The sequence below is a fragment of the Gymnodraco acuticeps genome, unplaced genomic scaffold, assembly GCF_902827175.1.
Source record: "Gymnodraco acuticeps unplaced genomic scaffold, fGymAcu1.1, whole genome shotgun sequence".
NCBI classification, from domain to species: Eukaryota; Metazoa; Chordata; class Actinopteri; order Perciformes; family Bathydraconidae; genus Gymnodraco; species Gymnodraco acuticeps.
The window spans coordinates 2366408-2388183 of record NW_022989894.1 but is presented as its reverse complement, the minus strand read 5'-3'; the positions used below and the strand labels follow the sequence as shown (position 1 = coordinate 2388183).

The 21776-nt window shown below is 37.6% G+C and overlaps 1 protein-coding gene across 14 annotated transcripts in view; it reads left to right on the top strand.

Annotated features, from left to right (window-relative positions):
* The first annotated feature begins 2196 nt into the window (after nucleotides 1-2196).
* Nucleotides 2197-21776, top strand: part of znf618 (zinc finger protein 618) — a 33125-nt gene continuing 13545 nt past the window's right edge. For 4 of the 14 annotated variants that reach the window (XM_034204288.1, XM_034204279.1, XM_034204241.1 and 1 more), the window contains exons 1-12: nucleotides 2197-2314; nucleotides 2498-2579; nucleotides 9529-9874; nucleotides 10722-10799; nucleotides 11103-11147; nucleotides 11398-11448; nucleotides 16178-16267; nucleotides 16725-16805; nucleotides 17282-17371; nucleotides 17726-17815; nucleotides 20115-20204; nucleotides 21658-21735. In XM_034204288.1, coding sequence (XP_034060179.1) covers nucleotides 2559-2579; nucleotides 9529-9874; nucleotides 10722-10799; nucleotides 11103-11147; nucleotides 11398-11448; nucleotides 16178-16267; nucleotides 16725-16805; nucleotides 17282-17371; nucleotides 17726-17815; nucleotides 20115-20204; nucleotides 21658-21735 — 1060 coding nt within the window. In that variant the 5' untranslated portion in view covers nucleotides 2197-2314; nucleotides 2498-2558. Of the gene's footprint in view, nucleotides 2315-2489; nucleotides 2580-9528; nucleotides 9875-10721; nucleotides 10800-11102; nucleotides 11148-11397; nucleotides 11449-16177; nucleotides 16268-16724; nucleotides 16806-17281; nucleotides 17372-17725; nucleotides 17816-20114; nucleotides 20205-21657; nucleotides 21736-21776 lie in introns of all 14 variants that reach the window. The other 10 variants (XM_034204305.1, XM_034204249.1, XM_034204273.1 and 7 more) reach the window with 7 other exon arrangements.

Here is a 21776-nt window from a genome sequence, read left to right as displayed (position 1 = left end):
CAAGTACCTACAACTTGTTTGTTACCTGTGTTGCCAAATGATCAATACAGTGATGTAGTCAACAATGGATTATGCTTTCCTGAATAATCTGGACTCTCCTATAGCTGCAACATTAGGATACTATTGCCATCGGCACTTAGGTTATGCAGATGTTTACTTTACAGTCCCAGCTAAATCTCCACAATACTAAATTTAAGAAGCAGAGGGGGTAAGAGCAGAGAACGAGCAGGTCCTGCTGTACAGAGTTACTTGCCAAAGGAAGTGAAGTGAATATGTATTGGTATGTTGGCGCGCTCTGCTGGACAGAAACGATGAACACACCCAGAGACCCAGTACAAAAGTCTAAATAAGACATTTGTATTTCTTCATTGTATGTGACAGCAAGAAAAATCTCACCATCACTAGCAGTTTACATTTTTTTGTTTGTTCGATTTTGGCAGAAGCACCCATCTGCCATCAGCTTTGTACATGTGGACAAACTGCAAATGTCCCCATTCTTCTGCAACTGCTCAAGCTTTGAAAGTGTTCAAATGTTTGATTCTTACTCAGACACTCCAAGACACACACATTGTTTTACAAGTTATTCCTGTGCAGATGTTGCTTTATGTTTAGAGTTGTGTTCTTGCTTGAAGAAAATGTCCTCTCCTGTAATCCAGACTGCAGCAGGCTTATTTTCAGGATTTCACTTTATTTTTGCTGCATTAATTTGACCCCCCACCATCACAAGCCCTCCAGGGCCTGTTGCAGAAGAACATGATGCAGTCCTCATCCAAGATTAAGAGTTGTTGTGTTAAGTATGAATATGATGACCCAAAAAAACACATTTTGATCTTTTTAGAAAATGTTACTATTCATTGGTTTCAGAGTCAAATTAACCTTCCCGTTTTGATATCTGTAATGACTCATACAGTAGAAAGTGAAAACAATTCCTCACAAAGCACACTAATGAGCTTAGTGAGGAATTGTTTTCACTTTCTACTGTATGTCATGAATGTAAAATAAATTACAATCATTGTGATTTAATATATAGTTGTAAAATAGAAAGACACTTATGAATAAAGTGTATCATGGATTAAAATAAATAAGATTACACACTTGTATTTTTGGATACGGTTAATAGATGTAATTGTCATTTAATTGCTAAAAGTAGCCTACTTGTATAATTTACAATACAAAATAAATACATTATAATTCTTAATTCCCTAACTAATTACTAGTGACATTGTGTAATTGATTAATTCATAGACTTGATACATTATTGATTAGCAACATAATTAATGTAGCAATGAATTCGTTTAATAAAAGAGAATTAATATTGAGATGTTAGCAGAGGTTTTTCAATGGGTGTTCCAAAGGCAAATACATTCACTATACAGTTCACATTATCCTCACATCTTAATACATGCTGTTTCTGCTTATGGAATGTGCTGTTATTATTATATAATAATAATAATAATAATATATATTATTATTATTATTATTATTATTGGTGTGCATGGTTATATTATTGCAGTCTAATCATTTAACCTACAGTAAGAGACTATACCTGCGTGATTTATGTATATGAAATACCAAATACAATTTATTCATTAGCAAAATATGTTTTGAAAAAAACATTAGAGAGATTCTCGCTTTCGAAACAAGAATTAAACTATTTCAAAAGAAAAAAAAAGGATTGCTGATTCTCAGAGTGGAGTTTCGAAATGAAAATGTGTTGGCCAACCAAAACCTTTCCCTTGAATGGTAACATTAGAACATACTGTATGCAGACTACTGCAGTTACATGTACTAACATGAGTACACTTGTTTTAACTGTTTTCATTCGTTTTGACTGGAAGGAGTTTTATTTTGATTGATCTGAACAGATACATTACATCTCGAACAAACTGTTCATGGAGGGTTGCTATTTTCCTTTACATTTATAATTATCAACAAGGTGACCAAGAAGCTATGCTATTTTAACACAGACACTGTACATCAGCATCATACGACTTGATCAGAATCTATTATCAGATGAAATAGTCCCACGTCTCGATCGTTATAGTTTGTGATAGTAAGAGTCCGCAAACAAAATGTTCTCAATTCACATGAGAATATTTCCCCCTGCGTAATTTGCAGTCTCTTTATTCCCTGTGTAACTTTATAGTTGGCCCACATTTTATTTCTGTCTTCTTCTCAGACTTTTTTCCTTTTTCTTTTTTTTTCTTTCATGTAGGCTAATATACTGGCCGGCGCTGCAATTTCGGAATCTGCCCTTGTATATGGCGGACGAAATTTCCACAGGAGGAACCGCAACATAAAGCCACTGCACGAGGTAGAAACGGAGAGCCTTGCAAATACAGAAGGTAGAACTCGACAAATTCATGATTCATCTCGCCATTACTCTAAAATGCTAACGTAGCGTTCGAGGAAGGAAAAAACGCTGTGGTGAAAATGTGCTACATTTGGAATTTCTCATAACTAATTCACAATTTTTTTTTTTGAGGAAGGAGAACAGTTGTACAGGCTGTCACCTCTGCTCGGGGAGGGACGATTTCTGCAGCGGGGAGCCTGTTCGCATGAGCTGCATCGTTTTTGAGGTATGTCAGACCGCTTGTGTTATCTTTTTTTCTCATTTAGAAATCCTACAATTTAGAATTTCAGTTGCGGATGTTAAGTTTCAGCCCCTTCTACTTAGCAAACGCTACCTGACAGTGTTTTGTACTGTAGCCAGCCACTGAGCCAGGTGCAGGCTTTGAGCAATCCGAAATAGTCCTAATCTGTTGATTGTATTTTGACAGAATATTCGTATGAAGTTTGCTTGTAACTGCTGACTGTCTCTGCAGCTAGTTTGTCCACATTTACACCACATAGGTAAAAACAGTGTATATTCCGATACTGCAAAGGGACGATAGTGGCAATATGAAGGACGACGAGGGGAGGAACAATCTGAAACACAAAAAACCCTCCTGCAGCCATGTTTTGTGAATTTTCCTGCAAATTTTGAGCAGAGGCTTCGGAGTTTCTCCTCTGAAACCTCACACAACACTAGTGTTACTTTTGGCTGTATTTCAGGGTTTGTTTTTGAATTTTAGTCAGACAATAAATATACACTTCAACTGTCGTCCATGTCAAAATATATTTCGAATTTTATTTTTAGGAAGATAGAGGATTTTAATTCTGGGGGTAATTGGCGCCACCTGTAGGCAGTCATTTGAGAAATTACAAATTATAATGAGACTAGTTTTGAGAATTTGTAATTCATTTGAATGTTATTTTCTGATACGCATGTCATAATGCTGCTTACAATTAATTGATATAATATGTAGATTATTGAAATAAGTTTAAATGAAATCACCTTGTGCTTTTCATACTAATTGATACAAATTAACCCTTTTTAAATTCTGTATTTAAAGCAGTCTACAAGTTAATGGTATTCCTGCTTTGTTTTATTCATGATGATTATCCTGGACTTATTTTGCCAAATGTGTTAGACACTCCACGTCATTCTGTGACAAATATGAACTAAAACACATTTTAAATCCACCATGAATCTTTTAAATCTAACACATTAACTACCATTTTCCAGTTCCTCCTTTCTTCTCTCTCTTCTTTTGTGTTAAGTTGGGTAAAGTGATATCATTTACTACTTTGTAAACATGGAACAATTTAGACTTTATATCTGGATGGAAAATGTGTTAGAGGAAAATATATTATCCAAAGTGAACTGAATAGCACTGGAAGAAGAAGGAGCATGTCAGCATAATTTGAGGGCAGGAAAAACAATCACAAGCAGTGGCTCTACTGTTTATATTAATCCTGCAGACGCCAAACAGTTTCCCATCTTGCATGGCTTGCTTTTATTTTAATGTAAGGGAAACTGCGGAGGCCATTTTGCTGTGGGTAATTTTAATGCTGACCTTCATATCTGTATAAATTGAAAAGAGCTAGTGGAAATTGTATGGTTGGTATGCAAAATCTGGGTGTACAATCTGACCTTTGCTTGGAGTCTAATAAAAATGCAGGAGTTTCAGTTAAAGTACAGAAGTGAAAGGAGGAAACCAGTGTCAGGGGTTCAATATGGTTGGATCAGTGATGGGAATGTTTATATGCAGAATACCTGAATGACTGAGTAATAAGTTATAGAGCTCTCACAAATAATGCTGCAATGAAAAACACCCTAAACCCTCATATAGTTAATAGAACATGCATTCTGGGAGTGTTCTCATTTTAAGCAAGGTAAGAGGAACGCACACTCGCCTGTCTGTACTTAAAAGAACAAAAGCTTTGATTCATGGAGGATACTCAGAGCGATAGTTTGGATGGAGAGGTGAAAACATGTCTCTCCAGGCACTGATAAACATGACATGGTGAGGGATCGTATCACAGCCTGCTGTGGGTCCACTGTGTCAAACATAGTTGCTCTTTTAATTGTCATTTAACTTAGTACAGAGGCTTTAATTCTCCGTTTTTAAAGGGCAAGCGGTTTTACACAAACAATTTCTGTCTTTGATGTCATGCCAGTCCTTTCTTTCTTAATGTACTATTACAGATTCACGATTTGTGCTTGGATGTGTCTGAACAAATATGCATCCTTCTTAAACATAGTGAACATATTGCGTCGGCTCTTTTCTTAGTGGCATGTTGAAAATGTTCTGAAAATGGCTTCACTTAAATTAGTCTCTAGGGAATGGCTTTTCAGGGTGGGGCTGCAGCATTAAAAAAGAATCTGTGCATTCTGCACATATTATTTCCTGCCTCTTCCTTTGTAAAATGAACCTTATTGGTTTCATGAATAATGCATAAGGAGTCAATTGCTGCAGCGATTGAAAATTAGGCTTGTTTACGTGCAGTGGTTATGTAGAGAGGCTTCTTTTTTCTTTGACCCATTTCTGAAGGTTAGAGCAGAGTCTGAGTAGCTTTTCTGAAAATACAAATTTTCAGCGACGCAAATCTCATTTCTTGAGTGAAAAGGGGAGGGGTGAAAACTCCCGCGGGTTTAATGAATCCATAAATCACAATAGTGCCAGGTTTGCTGCGCCTGCGTCAGTGTGCAGTGCAATTTTGATTTTCATCAAAAATGTAATCTGCCAGCCTACAAGGGTTTAGCAGCAGACCGGATGCCGCCCTGAATTTCTAATTTTAGGGGCTTGATCTTTCAGGATTTATTTTTGTATAATTCAAGTCTGCTTTTCAATATCTCTTGTTATTAAATTTTAATTCGTGGCATTAACATATAGATTGAAAAGGTTTTTATGGGGCTTTTGAGTATATGCTGATGGAATTTTACTAGACGACACTGTTTCTTTTTCCAGAGCATCACGGGTGTGTGTGTCTGGGCGGGCGGGCGGGCGGGGGGGGGGGGCGGGCATTTCCTGCATTATTGCTTTTTGAATCATTGGTCATACACCATCTTGGAAGACATTTATTACAGAGGACAGAGAAATGTGCATTTGATTAAAGAAACAGGGAAAGCCAAAGCATTTATTGTGAACCAGCTTTCGGTCCACCCCTGCTCCTAGTCACTGACTTTGCTCTGGATAATACAAACATGCAGTGAAAGTAGTGATTGAAGTGACCCCCACCATCCCCCATTTTAGCTGATTCCTATTTTTAATCCCTCCCAGAGTGGAAACATTTTCATGAGCCTTAAACAAATGTGTGTTATATATTTGGAATCTCTATTACAGACGGTATACTTAACATGCAGAGCACATGGATTTTTTTTGGCATTGCAAGGTACAATTCAAAGTCAGAAAGTCTCTCCAAGTTAGAGCGCAACTTTCTTTTTGCTTTAAACAAGCGCAGTGATTGATTTACTTCATTATTGTGCAGAGGCAAACACAGCACTGCCCAAATATAGGCCAATTATTTTAAGTACCTCGCAAAGCGCTCAATTCTGAACAGAGGTATGTCCTAGAGATGTTTTCCTTGTATGCCTAACCTCCTTATTCTTGATACATTAAGTACACTGCTGTAATATATTGTTGTTAATATGCATGCATTGTCATTTTGTTATACACAGCTGTTCCAAACCACAAAGGAAAACTCATTTAATAGATTGACATAAATCACAATGCCACCTACCTCTTCTTACTTTAGTGCCTATTACAATGTTAGTATCAGTGATATGCAAAAAGCTGATTTTTATTTAGTATATTTCCTTGCCTTTTATTTTAGTTGGTTTATGTTGTTTCTTATTCGTTGGGAACATCAAGCAAATGTGCATCTGGTTTAGATTTTCATGGTGCATAGTGCAGGTTACAGCATATCATAAGCCCCAGACTATGAAAGAACAGAAGGCCAGATGGCTAATTTTGCATTTTGACTTTAATTAGAGGAAAACGGGTCCTTTCATATATCCAGGGCAGGCATTCAAAAAGTTGCCCAGGGAATATCAAAGTGGATGACTAAGCAATTGGTCTAATTCAGATATGCATGTTTCTTTGTCTTTAATATTATTTGGTTAAAGACGACAAAAGTCAGTTAAATGAGCCATTATTTCATTTTAATGGCCACCCAGTGACTCCTATCAGCTAATGCTTATTGAGCACTTTGAGATCTTTTGTTAGTATGTTATGATACAATTGTGCAAACAATGATTTTTTTGTATACGTTTTCTAAACAAATGAAATGTTAAAAAATTGTTACTGTATGTAATTAACATTGTTGGAAGAAATACTCTTAGTACTTCAAACTGTTATTTAAATGAAACTATGTGAAAAGTTTAGAGGCATAATGTCCTTTTTAAACATGGCAATGAACCCAAACCCTTTTTTCGTAATAAGTACATTGTAAGGGTCGGAATCACTGGTTTCATCTTTAAGACTTTGTTGTATTTCAGCAGCTTGTTTTTTATGTAAAATAGTTTTAAGTAAACTCAATATTTTTAACATCTTGTCTGAAAGGTACTGGAGTAAAAGCATAATTGACATTAGATGCACAACACAATTAAATTATAAAAAGCAACCTTAAAGGACAGATTTTGAGTAAATCTACTTGCTTACTTTCCTCTTAGTGAGACAAAATCAACCAACATCAAAGTTGAGAGTAACTATATTTGTGCTGTCTTTATTTGTTTTGGCTGTGTGTCAAGATGACAAGTGGCATTGACCCATTGCTCTTTGTATGCGTTGTGGAGGGGGGGGGGGGGGTGTTGCTGAAAAACCCAAAACGGCTGAGACTGTATTTATATGTCTTACTATAAAATTACCTTATCACCTGAATCTCCTCCTAGAACACAATGGTGCTCTAGGAGGAGATTCAGGTGATAAGGTAGGGAGGGGGCTTACCTTGGTTGGTGATTGGCTAATGGTCACACAAGCCAAAAAAATCGTTATGACATCATAAAGTGGCCAAAATCTGATCAGCTCATTTTCAGACAGGATTTTATATAAATGGATCAGGAGGTGAGTGAATCTTTTTTCCTGAAACTTTCAGAATCTCTTTACACAGAGGGGACACATGTTTATGCATTAAAGATATGAAAAAGTGGATTTTGCATAATAGGTGACCTTTTAACAAAATGTGTTTTTTCGGGGTTAGACTGTAAGTCCAGTTAAAATGGAAAACAAATGACTCAATATTTACATTTTCCAGTATACCCTCAGTAAACATGACTGCTGCTCAGGGCTGAACCTTAACTACTGCCGTACTGGAGTATATTATATAAGTATATTTTGGCAAACATATTCACACCCATAATCTTACATCATTTCTTTCTCCATGATTCAGGACATGTTAAAATGTGATCTCTTTCACTCACAGGTGGTATTTATTCTATGGGATGTCATTTTTGTTTTCACATTCATAAATGGGTACGTCATGCCTGCATGTTTGTTTTGCAGACCGTCTACCTCTGATACTGCGCACTGCAACAAGCATTTTAAGGGGCATTTTCTAGAGATACTTCTAGAGAGGAGAACTTTTGTCCTGTGTGTTCTGTAATAAAATGCTTTGATATTCATATTACTTTGCACTTCTGTTCACCAGAAGCAACTCTTTAATAAAAATGTATCTTCCCATAACATTTAAAAATACATAAAAAACGGTTGTTCCCTTCGCAGCATATTCATTTCAACCATTACAAGAGTTCACTTCTACCATAACACTTCAGTCCAAAAGCTGGAAAATAGAAAGCTGACCATTCAGTTAATGATGTCGCTGGGATGTAAAAGTTGGCACTGCTGAGAGACGATTAAATGGGCCACTAACTTTGCTGACCCAAAATCTTTCTGTGCGAGTGTCTGCATTAAAAATGTACTTGTCATTAAAGGTGATGACACAAGTGCCACCATTTCAAAGATTTTCTCTCCTATCTTTCTATTAGATACAAGTAATGATACATCCATAAATACTGTCAAAACTGTTCTGGTAGACAGAATGAACTCTTCAAAATGGTGGTGTAGATCTGCTGCTCCAATATGGAGACCCAGAGTTTTAAACATTACAATAAATAACCAAGACCTTATGAATAAATAATGATTTGAGATTGGCTGTTGCTCTGTCAGCAACAACCAACATTGTAAACTTCTTGAAAGTAAGATAAAAGTATAACATGGAAAAGTTTCCTTTTCAATTGTACTTTTACATACAAAAAGAGTCACACAGGTTTTTAGTTATTCCTAGAAGCTGTATGGCTTTTATATTAGAAATGCCATTTCAGCTTTCAAATGGGAAATACACCAAAAGATAAATACATAAAAATACAAAATACATACAAAAGTATTCGTCTCTTATAATATTGAATCGGAAAAACGCCAAAAGGTCTAATGGAAATTTTGAAAAACCTTGAATTACAATTTTACCCAACATGTCATGATATTTATTTATGGCTCATGTTGACTTTCAATCTAAAATGTAATGTTTGAGCTTGTCCCATGTAAAGCTTTTAGAACGTATTAGGAAATCAATCAAACACAAGCTTGCACAACCTTCAGGCCGATTATTGCATATAATGTAACGACTGAGCTCCATTGCTGATGTTTTTTGATCCTGTGTCCTATCAAAAGAAAGTTGTATTGGGCTATGACAGACTAGTTTTTGGCTGTATTGTTGCGCTATTATTAGAATATCAATCCCCCCTCTTTCCATAATATCCGTCATCCCGGCATAACTTTGCTTTGCATGGTTGCATTTTGAGAACATTCTCTCGACAAAGCCTTTTACAGCCTTGTGCTGAAACGGCTAGTTGTATAATTTGGATAGTTTTTGAAATTAGAGCAATGGGGCGTCACTGAGTATCAGGGTTTTAAACCTGTGCATCTGTTGTCTGTATTTAGAAAAAGAGAGGTGGTTGTCTCACTTTTTATTACACTTTCAATAGTTTTCAAAAGTCAGATGCAGGTAACAAGACAACCTTTTTTTCTTGATAATGGATTTGTTGCCATTTTGGATGCAAAACAACACATATTTTCCAATGAGGAGTGCTGGTATTGTGCACAGATGCCATTTGTTACACTAGAAGTAATGCTGGAATCTTGAAATGGATGTTTTTGTTGGACAGTAAAGTCAAGTATTTGTCCCTCTCTGTTTTTTCCCCTGGTACAGAAGCACGGGCTCAGAGGAGGCGGAGTCATGAGTGCACCAGAAGCACCCACTCCTGTGATGGAGCAGGCTGACGGTGGCAGTGCAGCCCCAGATGTTCCCTCACCAGCCTTAGTCCCTAAGCCCAAGAGTCCAACTCCACCACCTGTCACCGTCACAGTGAAGAAAGAGCCCGGGACCTCAGAGACCAGTAACGGGAAAGTGGGTGAAGTCAACCCTGCGGAGATCTGTGTTGTCATTGGAGGAAATGATGGGGGAGCAATCGGAGTTGGATTCCGTAGAGCTCAGACCGAGGGTATGTTTGCCCTAGGTACTCCTCCTCCAACGAAGAGCACAGACTCATGCATAGGTGTGTGAATATACATGGATACACGCATTTCCTGACTGTATTCTTGTCTGGTGTCTCTTGACCCTGACTTTTTTAGTTGAAAAAGTCTGTAAAATATCAGAAGCTTAGCCATGGTTACTCAGGATAATCCACACATTTAGCTGTTAGCTGGAACTACTTTCTACAGAATAAACTGCCTCTATGAAAACTATTGAAAGCAAATTGTTGTCTTTTGAAATGCGTTAAAGGAAGTTTTTAAAAGCCTGTGTGTACATTTGAACTTCCATTGACCTCCATTTTGAATGTGCGTTAAGTGTTGGATCAGCATCTGAAATCTTAAAGGGTCACTCACTTCTGTATTTTTTTACCTAGACCCTATTTTCCAATGTTTTTGTGTCACAGACGGGATCCATTGTGTGCTTGGCTAAATAACAATGCTAACCTTTAACATTATCTGAGGTCTGAGGAGAAAACTAAATATTAATAAATATAACATAATAATAAAATAACAAACGGTCCTGTTTGACCCTGATACCAGTCTTGATGCCACTGCCATTAATCAGATTCGTTAGTAATTCTGCCCTTTAGTCAAAAGCTGATTAAATGTCTTATAACTTTCAGTAAACAATTGTATTTAATGTAAAATGTTTGTAGAAAGTGGTGTTTACTTTGAGCTTAGAAGATTAACTTATTGGTAATATTTTGGGTATTTTCAGAAGTAATTGGGAGATGTATTATTCAGTCTGTATGTAGGGGGATTACTGAGAAAATAAATGAAATCTGAAATGTTTTGAGCTATGCTAAATGTTTGTACTCCTGATAATACTCTTACTTTGTATTTATGACACTGTTTTGATTTGTCACGCAGGTTCCTATGTATGTGGGGTATGTGGGAAGAAGTACAAGTATTATAACTGCTTTCAGACACACGTCAGAGCACACAGAGGTAAGACACTTAAAACATATCTATTGTCTCAAAATAATAACTGACTGCTCGCTGTGTTTTTCCTCTTTTCACTGTATCGGCCTAAAATGATTCACTTCCTCTAAATGAGTCATACTTGTTCTGTTTTGGCTAGGAATTGTATTTGATTTATTTATTTTAGATTTTTTGGCCTCTGCATTGATTTAATGTGAGATAACAATTTTAGCACTGGTGCAAAGCTGCGAGCAGATGTGAGCTCACATTCTTTATTCACAGATTTCTTTAAGACTGACTGCCCCCCCCCCCCCTTCTTTTCCACTCTAGAATCAGATACCATGGTTGCAGATGGTCTACCCCAGACACCCAACAGTGAGTACACATTTGCACACCCAACCAGTGAACACAGAAGTTTAAAAGCACGTCAGCACAAGCTGTTTATTTCCTACCTGGCTCATTTAACACACATTATGTTTCACTAGATATCTGTTATATTTTCATGAAACTGGATATAAACAATCCACTACATCTTATAGCTGAAAATACCTCTGTCTCTATATGACTTAGCAGACTTGACGCCATATCATTTACCCTCATTGTCCCTCTTCCTCTCTCCCATCAGTCTTGTCTCCTCACTGTAGCCGCCTTCCCATAGGTGACATCCTAAAACCAGGTACCTATAAGGCAGCATCCAACTTTACCTCAACATTTCTGGCACAATGTTTTAAATATCACAATGTTCTCTGTCTGATAGCATCAGTTCCTCTTTAAGGGAGGATAACCTAAAACTGCTTATAAAGTAAATGTCGGCCTGCAGGTTGGGGGATGTTGCTCTTTTTATTCCATTGTATATCAGCTGCCAGAGCCTGTGTTTATCAGGCATCTTAAAATCACTCTCAGGATTCACGGTGAAAGTTTGATTAGGACTAAAAATACTCCTACCTCAGAGTAGTACTTGACTTATTTATAAAGCATCCTACAGACACTCCCAGCAATCATTACATGAACGTGCACATCGCTTAAAGGAAGCAGTATCTACATGGCAGAGAGAAAAAGAGCAGTCATCCTGATGCAGATAGAACTACAGTCCTTTTTTAACTGTATGAGGAAAACAAACAGTGTAACCAAAAGGGCATGTGACTGTAATCGGCAGGTTAAAGAGGCTTCTTGGCAACAACAAACAACCCCTGATTAAATTCTTAGGAGGATAGAAAATGAATTGCATTTTTGGTTGACACTAAATATTTAAACTTTATATTTGAGAGTATTCACATGCCAATTCATAAGATTGTTTGAATACAACACAAACAAATGTCAGCAAGTAAAGACAAAACAAGCAGAGGCAAAGTATACTTTTCTTTATTAGCAATTAATTTAACAAACGGACTGATTTCTCTAGGAAGAATACAATTGGCGCTACATTTTGTTGTTCAAAACAATGTTAAAAGCTCAGGTTTAGGGCCTCACAGCAAAGATATGGGATTATTGTAACCTTGACTTTAAGCCTGCTTAACACCACACCATTTTTTAATGATTGGTTACTATAGCAACATTCTCTGGATCATTGCAAGTCTGCATTTTAAAACCAAATGAGGAAAATTAATCCAGGCATACACATAATAAACTGAGATTTCCCAGTTAGTATGGCTACTAAAATATCCCTCTGTTGACGTGTGGGCATAAGAGCATTTTAGACAACACAGGCTGGAGTGTTGTGTAGGTTGAGGAGAGTATTTTAGGAGCACAGCTCAAACAAACTTTGGGTAGATCTGACTAAGTGGGTGATAGGACCAAAAACAGCCCTGCGTTTATAAAAAGAATCCAGGGGTTGGCGGGGTTGTGTGGCTTCAGGTACTTGTTAGAAATTAAATTGTGATGCAGGAAGTTGAGTTTGAGTTATGGATCATGTATCTATTTAAATCCTCAGACACCAGAACACTGAATGCTATATTACTTATACTATTGGACAGGGTTTCAGTTTTCTCATATCTGGTTGTCCAATGCATTGATTTGCCAGATGTCATTGCATTTTGTATTTCAAATGAAAACCCTGTCATATTGATTGTGAAACCAAATGTAAAATGGATTCTGCATTTTCAGTTTTGTTGATTATGCAGGCAGTGTGCAACTTAAACTTGAACATGAAAGTGCAAACTGTCCTTTTGCATTTGAATGTAAAATATGTGATGGTTTTAGCGTATCAAATGATAGTGAATTTTAAATGTCAGTTTGCATTTTCATTTGAATAATTGCAGGACTCTCCTAGGCTTGTTTTCTTAAAAGCAGTGGGCAATTTAAAACATCCAATTGCTTGCATTTGAATGAAATACCCATATCAAAGGACGTTCAAGGTTGACATATCTTCTGCTTTGAGCTTGTTTTTTTTCAAGGGCCTCTTAAAAAGCCACAGAGGAAAAAAAGTATGTTGGGATCAGAGTAGGCTTGTTTTTGTCACATAACTATCTGTTGTAATAACCACTGCACAGCAACATCAATTTTAAGACACAAGCCCAACCTGCCAACATCATGCATCCATAACCAATTATCTATGTTGTATGACAGTGGCGAACCGTCAGGGCCTTCAAGGTATTCAGAAAATACCCTGGAACACTCAGATAAAACAAACAAAAAATCGATTTAATTATATAAATAAAATGTATATTAAATGAGAATCGTATCAATCAATGTTTATTTATATAGCCCAATATCACAAATGTTACATTTGTCTCAGTGGTCTTCACAGTTTGTACAGAATATCAGTATGACAATACGACACCCTCTGTCCTTAGACCCTCACATCGTACAAAGAAAAACTTCCGGAGAAAACCCACAATTTAAAGGGGAACATGGGAGAAACCTCAGGGAGAGCAACAGAGGAGGGATCCCTCTCCCAGGACGGACAGATGTGCAATAGATGCCGTGTGTAAATTGAAAAGATAATACATTTGCAACATAGGTAGTCCAAATGTTTGGAAATGCATGTGTGTATGTTGATTTGTAATATTACAGTGTTACGTTGATTTGTTTGTCCTTCTCGGACCATGCACTACACATTTCAGTGGTTTTGTGTTAGAAAAGGAAGCAACCAATTCAATCTTGTTCTGGGTCTCTGGGTAGAATATCCTTCAACCAAGGTATTCTACATCCTTTATCGAATGCCCTGGCCGTTGCACTGAATGAGAGCGTACGTTTGGACTGACAGTTTGATCAACCAATCATATATTGATTTGTAGCCAATGGGCGTATTCTTTCAGAGTTCCCCTCGGTTCCAAACGGAGGGGTAGGGTGTAGGGGGCGGTTTGGGAATGGGCCTTAGTGTATTTAATTTTGCTCCACTCAACGTTCCGTCACAGCGGCGCGTGTTCTCCGTCAGCAGCAGCTCTCTCTCGCATCCGGTTAAACTTCGCTCGCGTTTATGTCCAAATCTAGATAGTTCTAGTTAATTATATGACTGCCTGCTTATCAAAGGACACCTAAACAATAAGCGTTGCTTGGCAATGGCGTGTGGTCGCAAAGTATAGCGCAGCATTATGCATATGTTTATATGAGGAGTCAAAATCCCATGCTCATAAAATGCTCATATATTTTTTTCTCTTCATTCCCCATGCCCCAAATTAAATAAATAAATATACCAATTTTAGGAAAAGTAAGGAAGTTTGAGCAGTGTGGGTTTTACACACCGGCGACGGGGGGTGTGTGTGAGTGTGTCTACAGAAGGTCCAGTTGTGATAGACACGGTTCGCCACTGTTGTATGATTTACTCAGAATGTGTCCTCCTCACATATGCTTGGAGCAATCAGGTTATGTTAGCTTTAATTACACTGACAAATGCCAGGAACCCACTAATTTGTTGAAAATAGTTTCAATCACGTCAGTTGGTGGCAAAATGAAAGAATATGTGTTGGAGCCTTGAGGTGTTATACATGCAATTACAGTTTGGCACCCTAATAATCGCTTTTGTAGCTGTGTTAACAATTAAGCATAAACTGCTCGGACGCTTTTTCTGTGAAGTTAGGAAACGGGTTATTTTTATATCATCTGTTTTTTGTTTTTATGCCCCTTGTATCACATGCCTAGGGCAGCCACTTACTAGGTTTCCAAACATATTTTTACAGCACCAATTTGGATTGTGACCTTTTTTTAATCTTTGAAATATAAATACAGAGCAGAATATTTTATTTTCTGCTGTAATGTATTTTGAAGAGTTTAAAGGCATCTTTGTAACACCCCTAGGAATTCACCAAAGGATCCTGCTGATTGAATTAACAGTGTCAGAATGAAGTGGAGAGAAATTCAGAAGTTATCACTCAGCTGCTAAATGATAAACGATTTGTCACATGGGTGTGTAAGGTGAGGGGCACCTGACATAAGTCAGACGTATTAAGGAGCAAAGACAAAATTAGAAACAACCAGAGAATGGAGGATTTGTCTTACAGTTTCTGTATGCCGTGCTGTTTACACAACAGTTTGGCCTCAGACAGGACTTCGCTGTGGTGTGCCAAGATGCACTTAAAGTGTTCTTAATTCTCAACAGCCACTTGGCTGCACAATGCTTCCCACTGCAACACAATTAGCAATAGCAGAACAATTAACCTGCTTCCCTTTTGTCCTTTCACTCTCGTAGACGTCTACAGACACGTCATGGAATGGCTGCACAAGTTGTAAACAAGAAGCAACATAAAAAATACATCTGGGTCAAAACACCATTTTTAATTTTAGTGTTCTTGATCAAAAATCATCATCTAAAACAAATCTAAATAAAAAGAGAGACAATTACCCATTGAATTCTTAAGCACTCTACTTTATATTCTACTGAACACTATTTGAATTTAATTCTAATTTTAAAATGCCGCATTAAACTAATTTGCATTGTTTTGCATACACGGATAAATATTTGTTTGTTTTGTTTGTGTGAAGGTGTCACTCTTATAAATAATCAAATCATTATTACCTTTTCTATCACTTTCCCCCCAGGGATTCATCTGCCTATTTGTCCTGTTATTCTAATCTCCTCTAGCCTCCCTCTGTGTGTCAGCCCCAATGTAATCAAGGATATCCAATCAATGTATTTCAATCACATTTGTTAAGTCATTTATCATTTCTAATACACCATGACTAAAAACAGGACTCATTTTCTAAGGCAGAATGCAATAAGATGTTCAACCGGATCTCTATACATTCAGATGAATGTGTTCTTAGTTCAAATGTAGTCACTGAAATGGCTCCTTCAATCTTGTCATTTTTTACCTTTGCACTGTCCTCTGTACTGTAAACTTTACACCAAAGCAAAGTATCTCTACTATAATAAGGTTATTATTTACCCAGTTTCCAAACATACTGGTTGTCAGTAATATCCATCCTTATAAACAATGTTGTTTTTCTCACTATATGTTTATCTGCAGATAGCTTCCGTTACTCCTGTGACATCTGTGGCAAGAAGTATAAATACTACAGCTGCTTCCAGGAGCACCGTGACCTGCATGCAGTCGATGGTAACTAGGAGTTTTTGGATACTTAGCATGGCAATTTATTTTTTCTTTGACAACCCCAAGACTTGATCTGGAAAACCATTTAGAAGAGAACTTCCCATTTCACACGGTCACCAGAGTCTCTACTTCCTGCAGCAGCAACAAAAGCTGAGTAGCATAGTAAGGAGGAGGAGTAGTATACAAAAACAGGGGGATTTTTTGCTAATAAAAAATGAATAGACTATGAAATTAGCACAAAAATCAGACTCTAATAATAGTCTGTTTTATGTAAAGCTTATTTCAAACTGACTAGTTGAGGTAAATACAGTCCTATATTTCAGAATTTACTGTAAAAACAAAAGAAACTCAATAATTTAAACTTCTTACTCGCACTTGAGTTCAGAGTAGGATACCCCTTGCTACTCTCTTAGAAAAATCTAATCTCCCATTCTTCCTCCTCTCCCTCGCCCTCCTCTCTCAGATCCTTATGAACAGGTAGTGTTACCTGTGGACAGCCTTAAAGAGGAGGAGCCAGTTGAACCCTACCAGAAAATCGGACCAAGTAAGACTGTTTGATGCACTTACAGTAGTTAATTCCACATATATACCAGCGCAGGTGAAGGTTGCAAAGTGGTCTATACATACAGTAGCTTATACACCACATTGCTGATTGCACATTTTAAGTTGTTATACCCTCCAGAAGGAATAGATTAAATTGGGATCATTTGTAACTGTAACCAATTTGTCAACGTTATATTTAAATGATTATTTTAGAGAGGTAAATCTGACATATTTGCTCAGGGGGCATTACAACTCTAACTTGATTTGTAGGTTCTTCCGTCATTCCTTAAATTATTTTTAACATGGCGTACATTTGACAGCTTGATTAGTCCACCTGTGTCCAGTTCAGCACATTGGGCACAGTTTGTACTAAACATTACATTACATTAATGTAAACGACCTTAGCCAATAACACATATGAGCTAACTCCACACTGGAAAGGTTTCAGAACATGAGTCCAAAAGTCCTCCTTCGCAGGGGAAAAAGCACTCGCCCACCTCCGCAGAGACTGCGGGTCGGACCGAAGGCAGCGGGTGTCCCTTCAAACTCAATTGGCAGTGTACGCAGGTGGGAAGCCTGCACTTGTCACTGCACTAATGACTTCTACTGATTGGGGGATAGGGAAAGGCTCAGCACACTTTGCAGGAGACCCCTGTGTCTTTATTTACTTTAATATGGAAAAATTGCTAAAAGTAAGATTTGAACTGGAAAAGATACCATTTTTAGAATCACCAGCCTCGTCTTCTCCACTCTATTAGGACCTCTTGTTTTCTGCTTCTTCCTAGTGAAAAAGCACCTGATTAACAAAGTGATTCTGTTTCTTTTAGTTGTATTTAATTTAACACAATTAATCTCCCACACTTCACCTCAATTGATATACAGGTTTTACCCCGGTTTGATTCTGTGTTCTCTTTTTTGCAGAAACTGGGAGCTATGTCTGCGAGTTCTGCGGGAAGCAGTACAAGTACTTCAACCCATACCAGGAGCACGTCGCTCTGCACACACCGATGAGTAAGCCTGTTTAATTATTGCTTGAAGCCACAACATAAAGGAAAATCTCTCCTTTTTTGTATTTCTGTTGGTGTCTACAAATATATCATCAAAAATAAATAAATCGTGGAGGTACTGCCAACATCTTAATGGTATGTTTTTATGTTTACAATGTTAAGGTATTGTGAAGAAAACAACAGTATTGTCAGATTGGATGTCAAAGGTCTACGTTGGAGCATTGCACTGTAATTTAGTGGGAATGCTGATACAGCATTCCAACTATCTGTTCTTCTACGCACAAATTCTTTATTATTATTATTATTCCGCCGGGATTTTTCACCTCTTCTCCTCCCGCATTGAACATCGCAGAAACTCCGTTCAAACATCAAAACGTTCAGCTCGGTCGGGAATCGATGGCTATTACTTTTATCATTCATAACTTTCATAATTACAGAGATACATCCCATAATTCATCACATTTTTAACATGGAAGTCAATGAAGAAATTCTTCAGACTTCAACAAATCTTCATGCCACTTCAACTGCTAACTGTTCCTTCATACTTTCACTCAGAAACCTCATTCCAACTTTAAAATGTTACACATCTTTTGACATTATTCGTGTAACACAACTTTTAAATCTGATTCTTACTTTTAGAGATATTAAACATTGTTCAGACCTTGGTAAAGAGGCCTTCTTCAGAGTGTGTGATGTCACAGCTAGAGTGTAGGAAATTTGCCTTCATATTTCTTTTTAAAAACTGCCATAATTCCCAAACCCTACATTCCTGAGACATAATTTTTCATGACAAATGTAGGAAAAAATCGCGTAGCTTGAAAAATTACAAATAATTAAGCAAAAATAATTAAACAAAATGCCTCTTGAGGGCATGAAGTGACAACAACTTTCAACATGTCTCCATTAAAGCCCATTGTAATTTCAGGCTGATATTTCCTCACAGCAGCAGCCTTTAAGTTAACCTAACCTTTAGTTAATCTGCCAAAAAGGCCACATTATTGACCCTAAAGTACACAAAAAGCACACTTCAGATACTCAAGGTCCTTGAGATGCTTCACGCTTTGAAATTTTACCGATATCTGTTACGGTTCTTCAACAAAACGTTCACATGTAAGAGGTTTATCTCTCATTCAGAACAATGGAAACCTTTGATCTCTGGACACCTCGTTAGCTCAAATATAAACACCTGTGTCATGGAACACGATGATGTCATAACTCCAACTGACATGCTCAGAGCAGCAGGCTTCAGATAATGGTTAATGGTCCTGACCTGCCCTCAACAGCTCTACGTCAATTATGGGGTGTCATCATATGCCGTTTCCATGGAAACACATCCCTCGCCATAAAACACGATGTCGCTATACATTAACTCCTATGAAAATGTTCAAAAAGTGCTCAAATTTCACATGTGTGCTAACAGTCCAGCCATGAAGACATCTATGGGACAGTTTTGAGATTTCTTCAAATGCCGTTGCCATGGCAACACAATGCTCGCCACGAAACACGGTTTTCTCATAACTTCAGTGAAAATGCTCCAAACGGCCCAAAGCTTCACAGGTTTGGTAACGATGCAGCCATCAACGCATCTAAGCGTATTATGGCGTGTCATCAAATGTCGTTGCCATGGCGACAGACCACTCGCCATGAAACACGATGTCGCTGTAAGTCCAATCGACACAGTCCAATCGTCCCCCAATCTTCACTTGTATATCACCGGTCCATGCCTCAACAGCTCTACACCAAATCTGAGATCTCACCATATGCCGTTTCCATGGAAACGCATCCCTCGCCATAAAAGACAATGTCGCTTTACATTAACTCCTATGAAAATTTCAAAAAGAGCTCAAACTTCACATGTGTGCTAACAGTCCAGGTGTGACAACATCTACGTGAGAGTTTTGAGATTTCTACAAATGCCGTTGCCATAGTAACACAAGGCTTGCCATGAAACACGGTTTTCTCATAACTTCAGTGAAAATGCTCCAAAAGGCCAAAACTTCACAGGTTTGGTAACGATGCAGCCATCAACGCATCTAAGCGTATTATGGGATGTCATCAAATGCCAATGGCGCCATCAAGTTAGTTCAAAAGTCTGCAGTTCAAATATTCTGCTGCTTTTCCAAGCCTTTTTACTTTATTTTCTTCTCTTATCACACATTCAAGCCCCCAGTGTTCATGTATCATTTCAATCTAAATTCTTCACTTTTTTCTTACACATTACATTTCAGCATAGCAGTTTAGCGTTTCAGCATAAAGCATTCCCAATTGCATTCTCTAGTTGATTCTGAAATCTTATCTTCTAGGCGCCTTTGATCTGAAGACATCTCGGGTACAGGAATGTGGTAGCATGGATATGAATAAATTTGCCCCCAGCCAAACTGGTAAGATAAAGCGTAAGTATTCTACTTTTATAATCCTACATTTTCCAGTGGATTTGTTGATTGATGGTATAATGTAAAGCAAAACGTTCAGGCCTCATTAGCTCATAATCCAAATGCTTATTCGTTTCATGCACGCAAACACACACTTAAAAGCACACAGTCGTTTCGTGCTCTGGATGGTGACTAAATGAAATTGTTAGTAATGTGTATAGCAGTATGCTTCTAACTTTTACCCCATCATTATGCGTACACTTCATATACATAACATTTATTTGTGCTTATGTAGAACTTAAATGCTTTTAATTGGCTGACATTGTCAACTTGACAAATTGTTACATTGTTGGAAATGAGTCTGGGTCAAAAATGAGATTTGATGCTGATAAAATGGGAAAACAACCTAGGGAAGTTGATCAGAAACTAAACCCCTATTGCCTGCACTGTTGAACAATGTATTTTTAAAATGACAGTGTGACTCCCTCCCACACGACCACAGAATGGCAGTCAGTGGGTTCACTCAGATATTGGCGGCTGGCTTTGAGGGCAGGGACAGTCGCAACAATATCGCAGTCCTGCTGAGGGTTTGATCGAAATTCATATAAGGCTCACTACGGCTGAATTATGTTAAACCTGAAGCAGTGGAGAACTGATGAAGATAGGATCTGCTGTAAAGTTCTGGGTCACCTTGCCAGTGTATTTGTGGTAACTCTGCTGCAAAGTGTTGGCCTCTAGGGAATGGTTAATTACACTTTTAGAAGATTGGACATTAACATTTTTTATAACTCCTTTTTTAATTACCACAAGCACCTTAACACATTAAAAATGATGTTCAAAAACAATTCATCAATGAATCTGCACAGGTCTGCACAGATTTTCAATTACAGCAAGCGTTTGTCTTTAAGCTGTTTTTTTTCAGAAAGATTACAAACCAAATAAACCCTCAATTAAATACTTTTTGTTTACTTTTAGCAACACCTCAGACTAAGATCTGCATTGTTATATATAAAAAATACCACATATAGTCTTTCTTCAACATTGTAGGCAATTTTAGCTCCATATCTCCACCAACATTAGTTTTCTACTGTCATATTGTATAGATTTTCTTCCAAGTGGTGCTACATTTTGTGTTACATGACCCCCCCCCCCTTCCATCTTTCTGCGCTCTGCCATAAAGAACTATTTAAAGCATGGCACACACATCTAAGAAGTGGGTCAAAAAGATGGAATGAAGAGGAGGAATTAAAACCATATTTAAATGTAATGCGGACATTTGGATCCTTTTGTCAAGGCTGTTAGTGTGATTGATTTGAATGCCCCAAACTAAAACTGAGATTAATAAATTGCATGTCATTCACTTTTGCTCCGTATTAACTTTTGTGCTAGTTTAATAGTTGATTAAGAATATTATCCACATTTTTACAGCATGGGCATTTCACTCTGTGTTTCTCCTTTTTGTTTTTACTTACAGACATTCCATTCAGGCGGAAACTGGAAAGTGCAATTCAGTCTAGTCTGGTCGACACTAACAGTTCGCAGAATTCAAGCGGTGAGCACTGACGCACTTATTTTATCTGGAGGTGTGTGTAT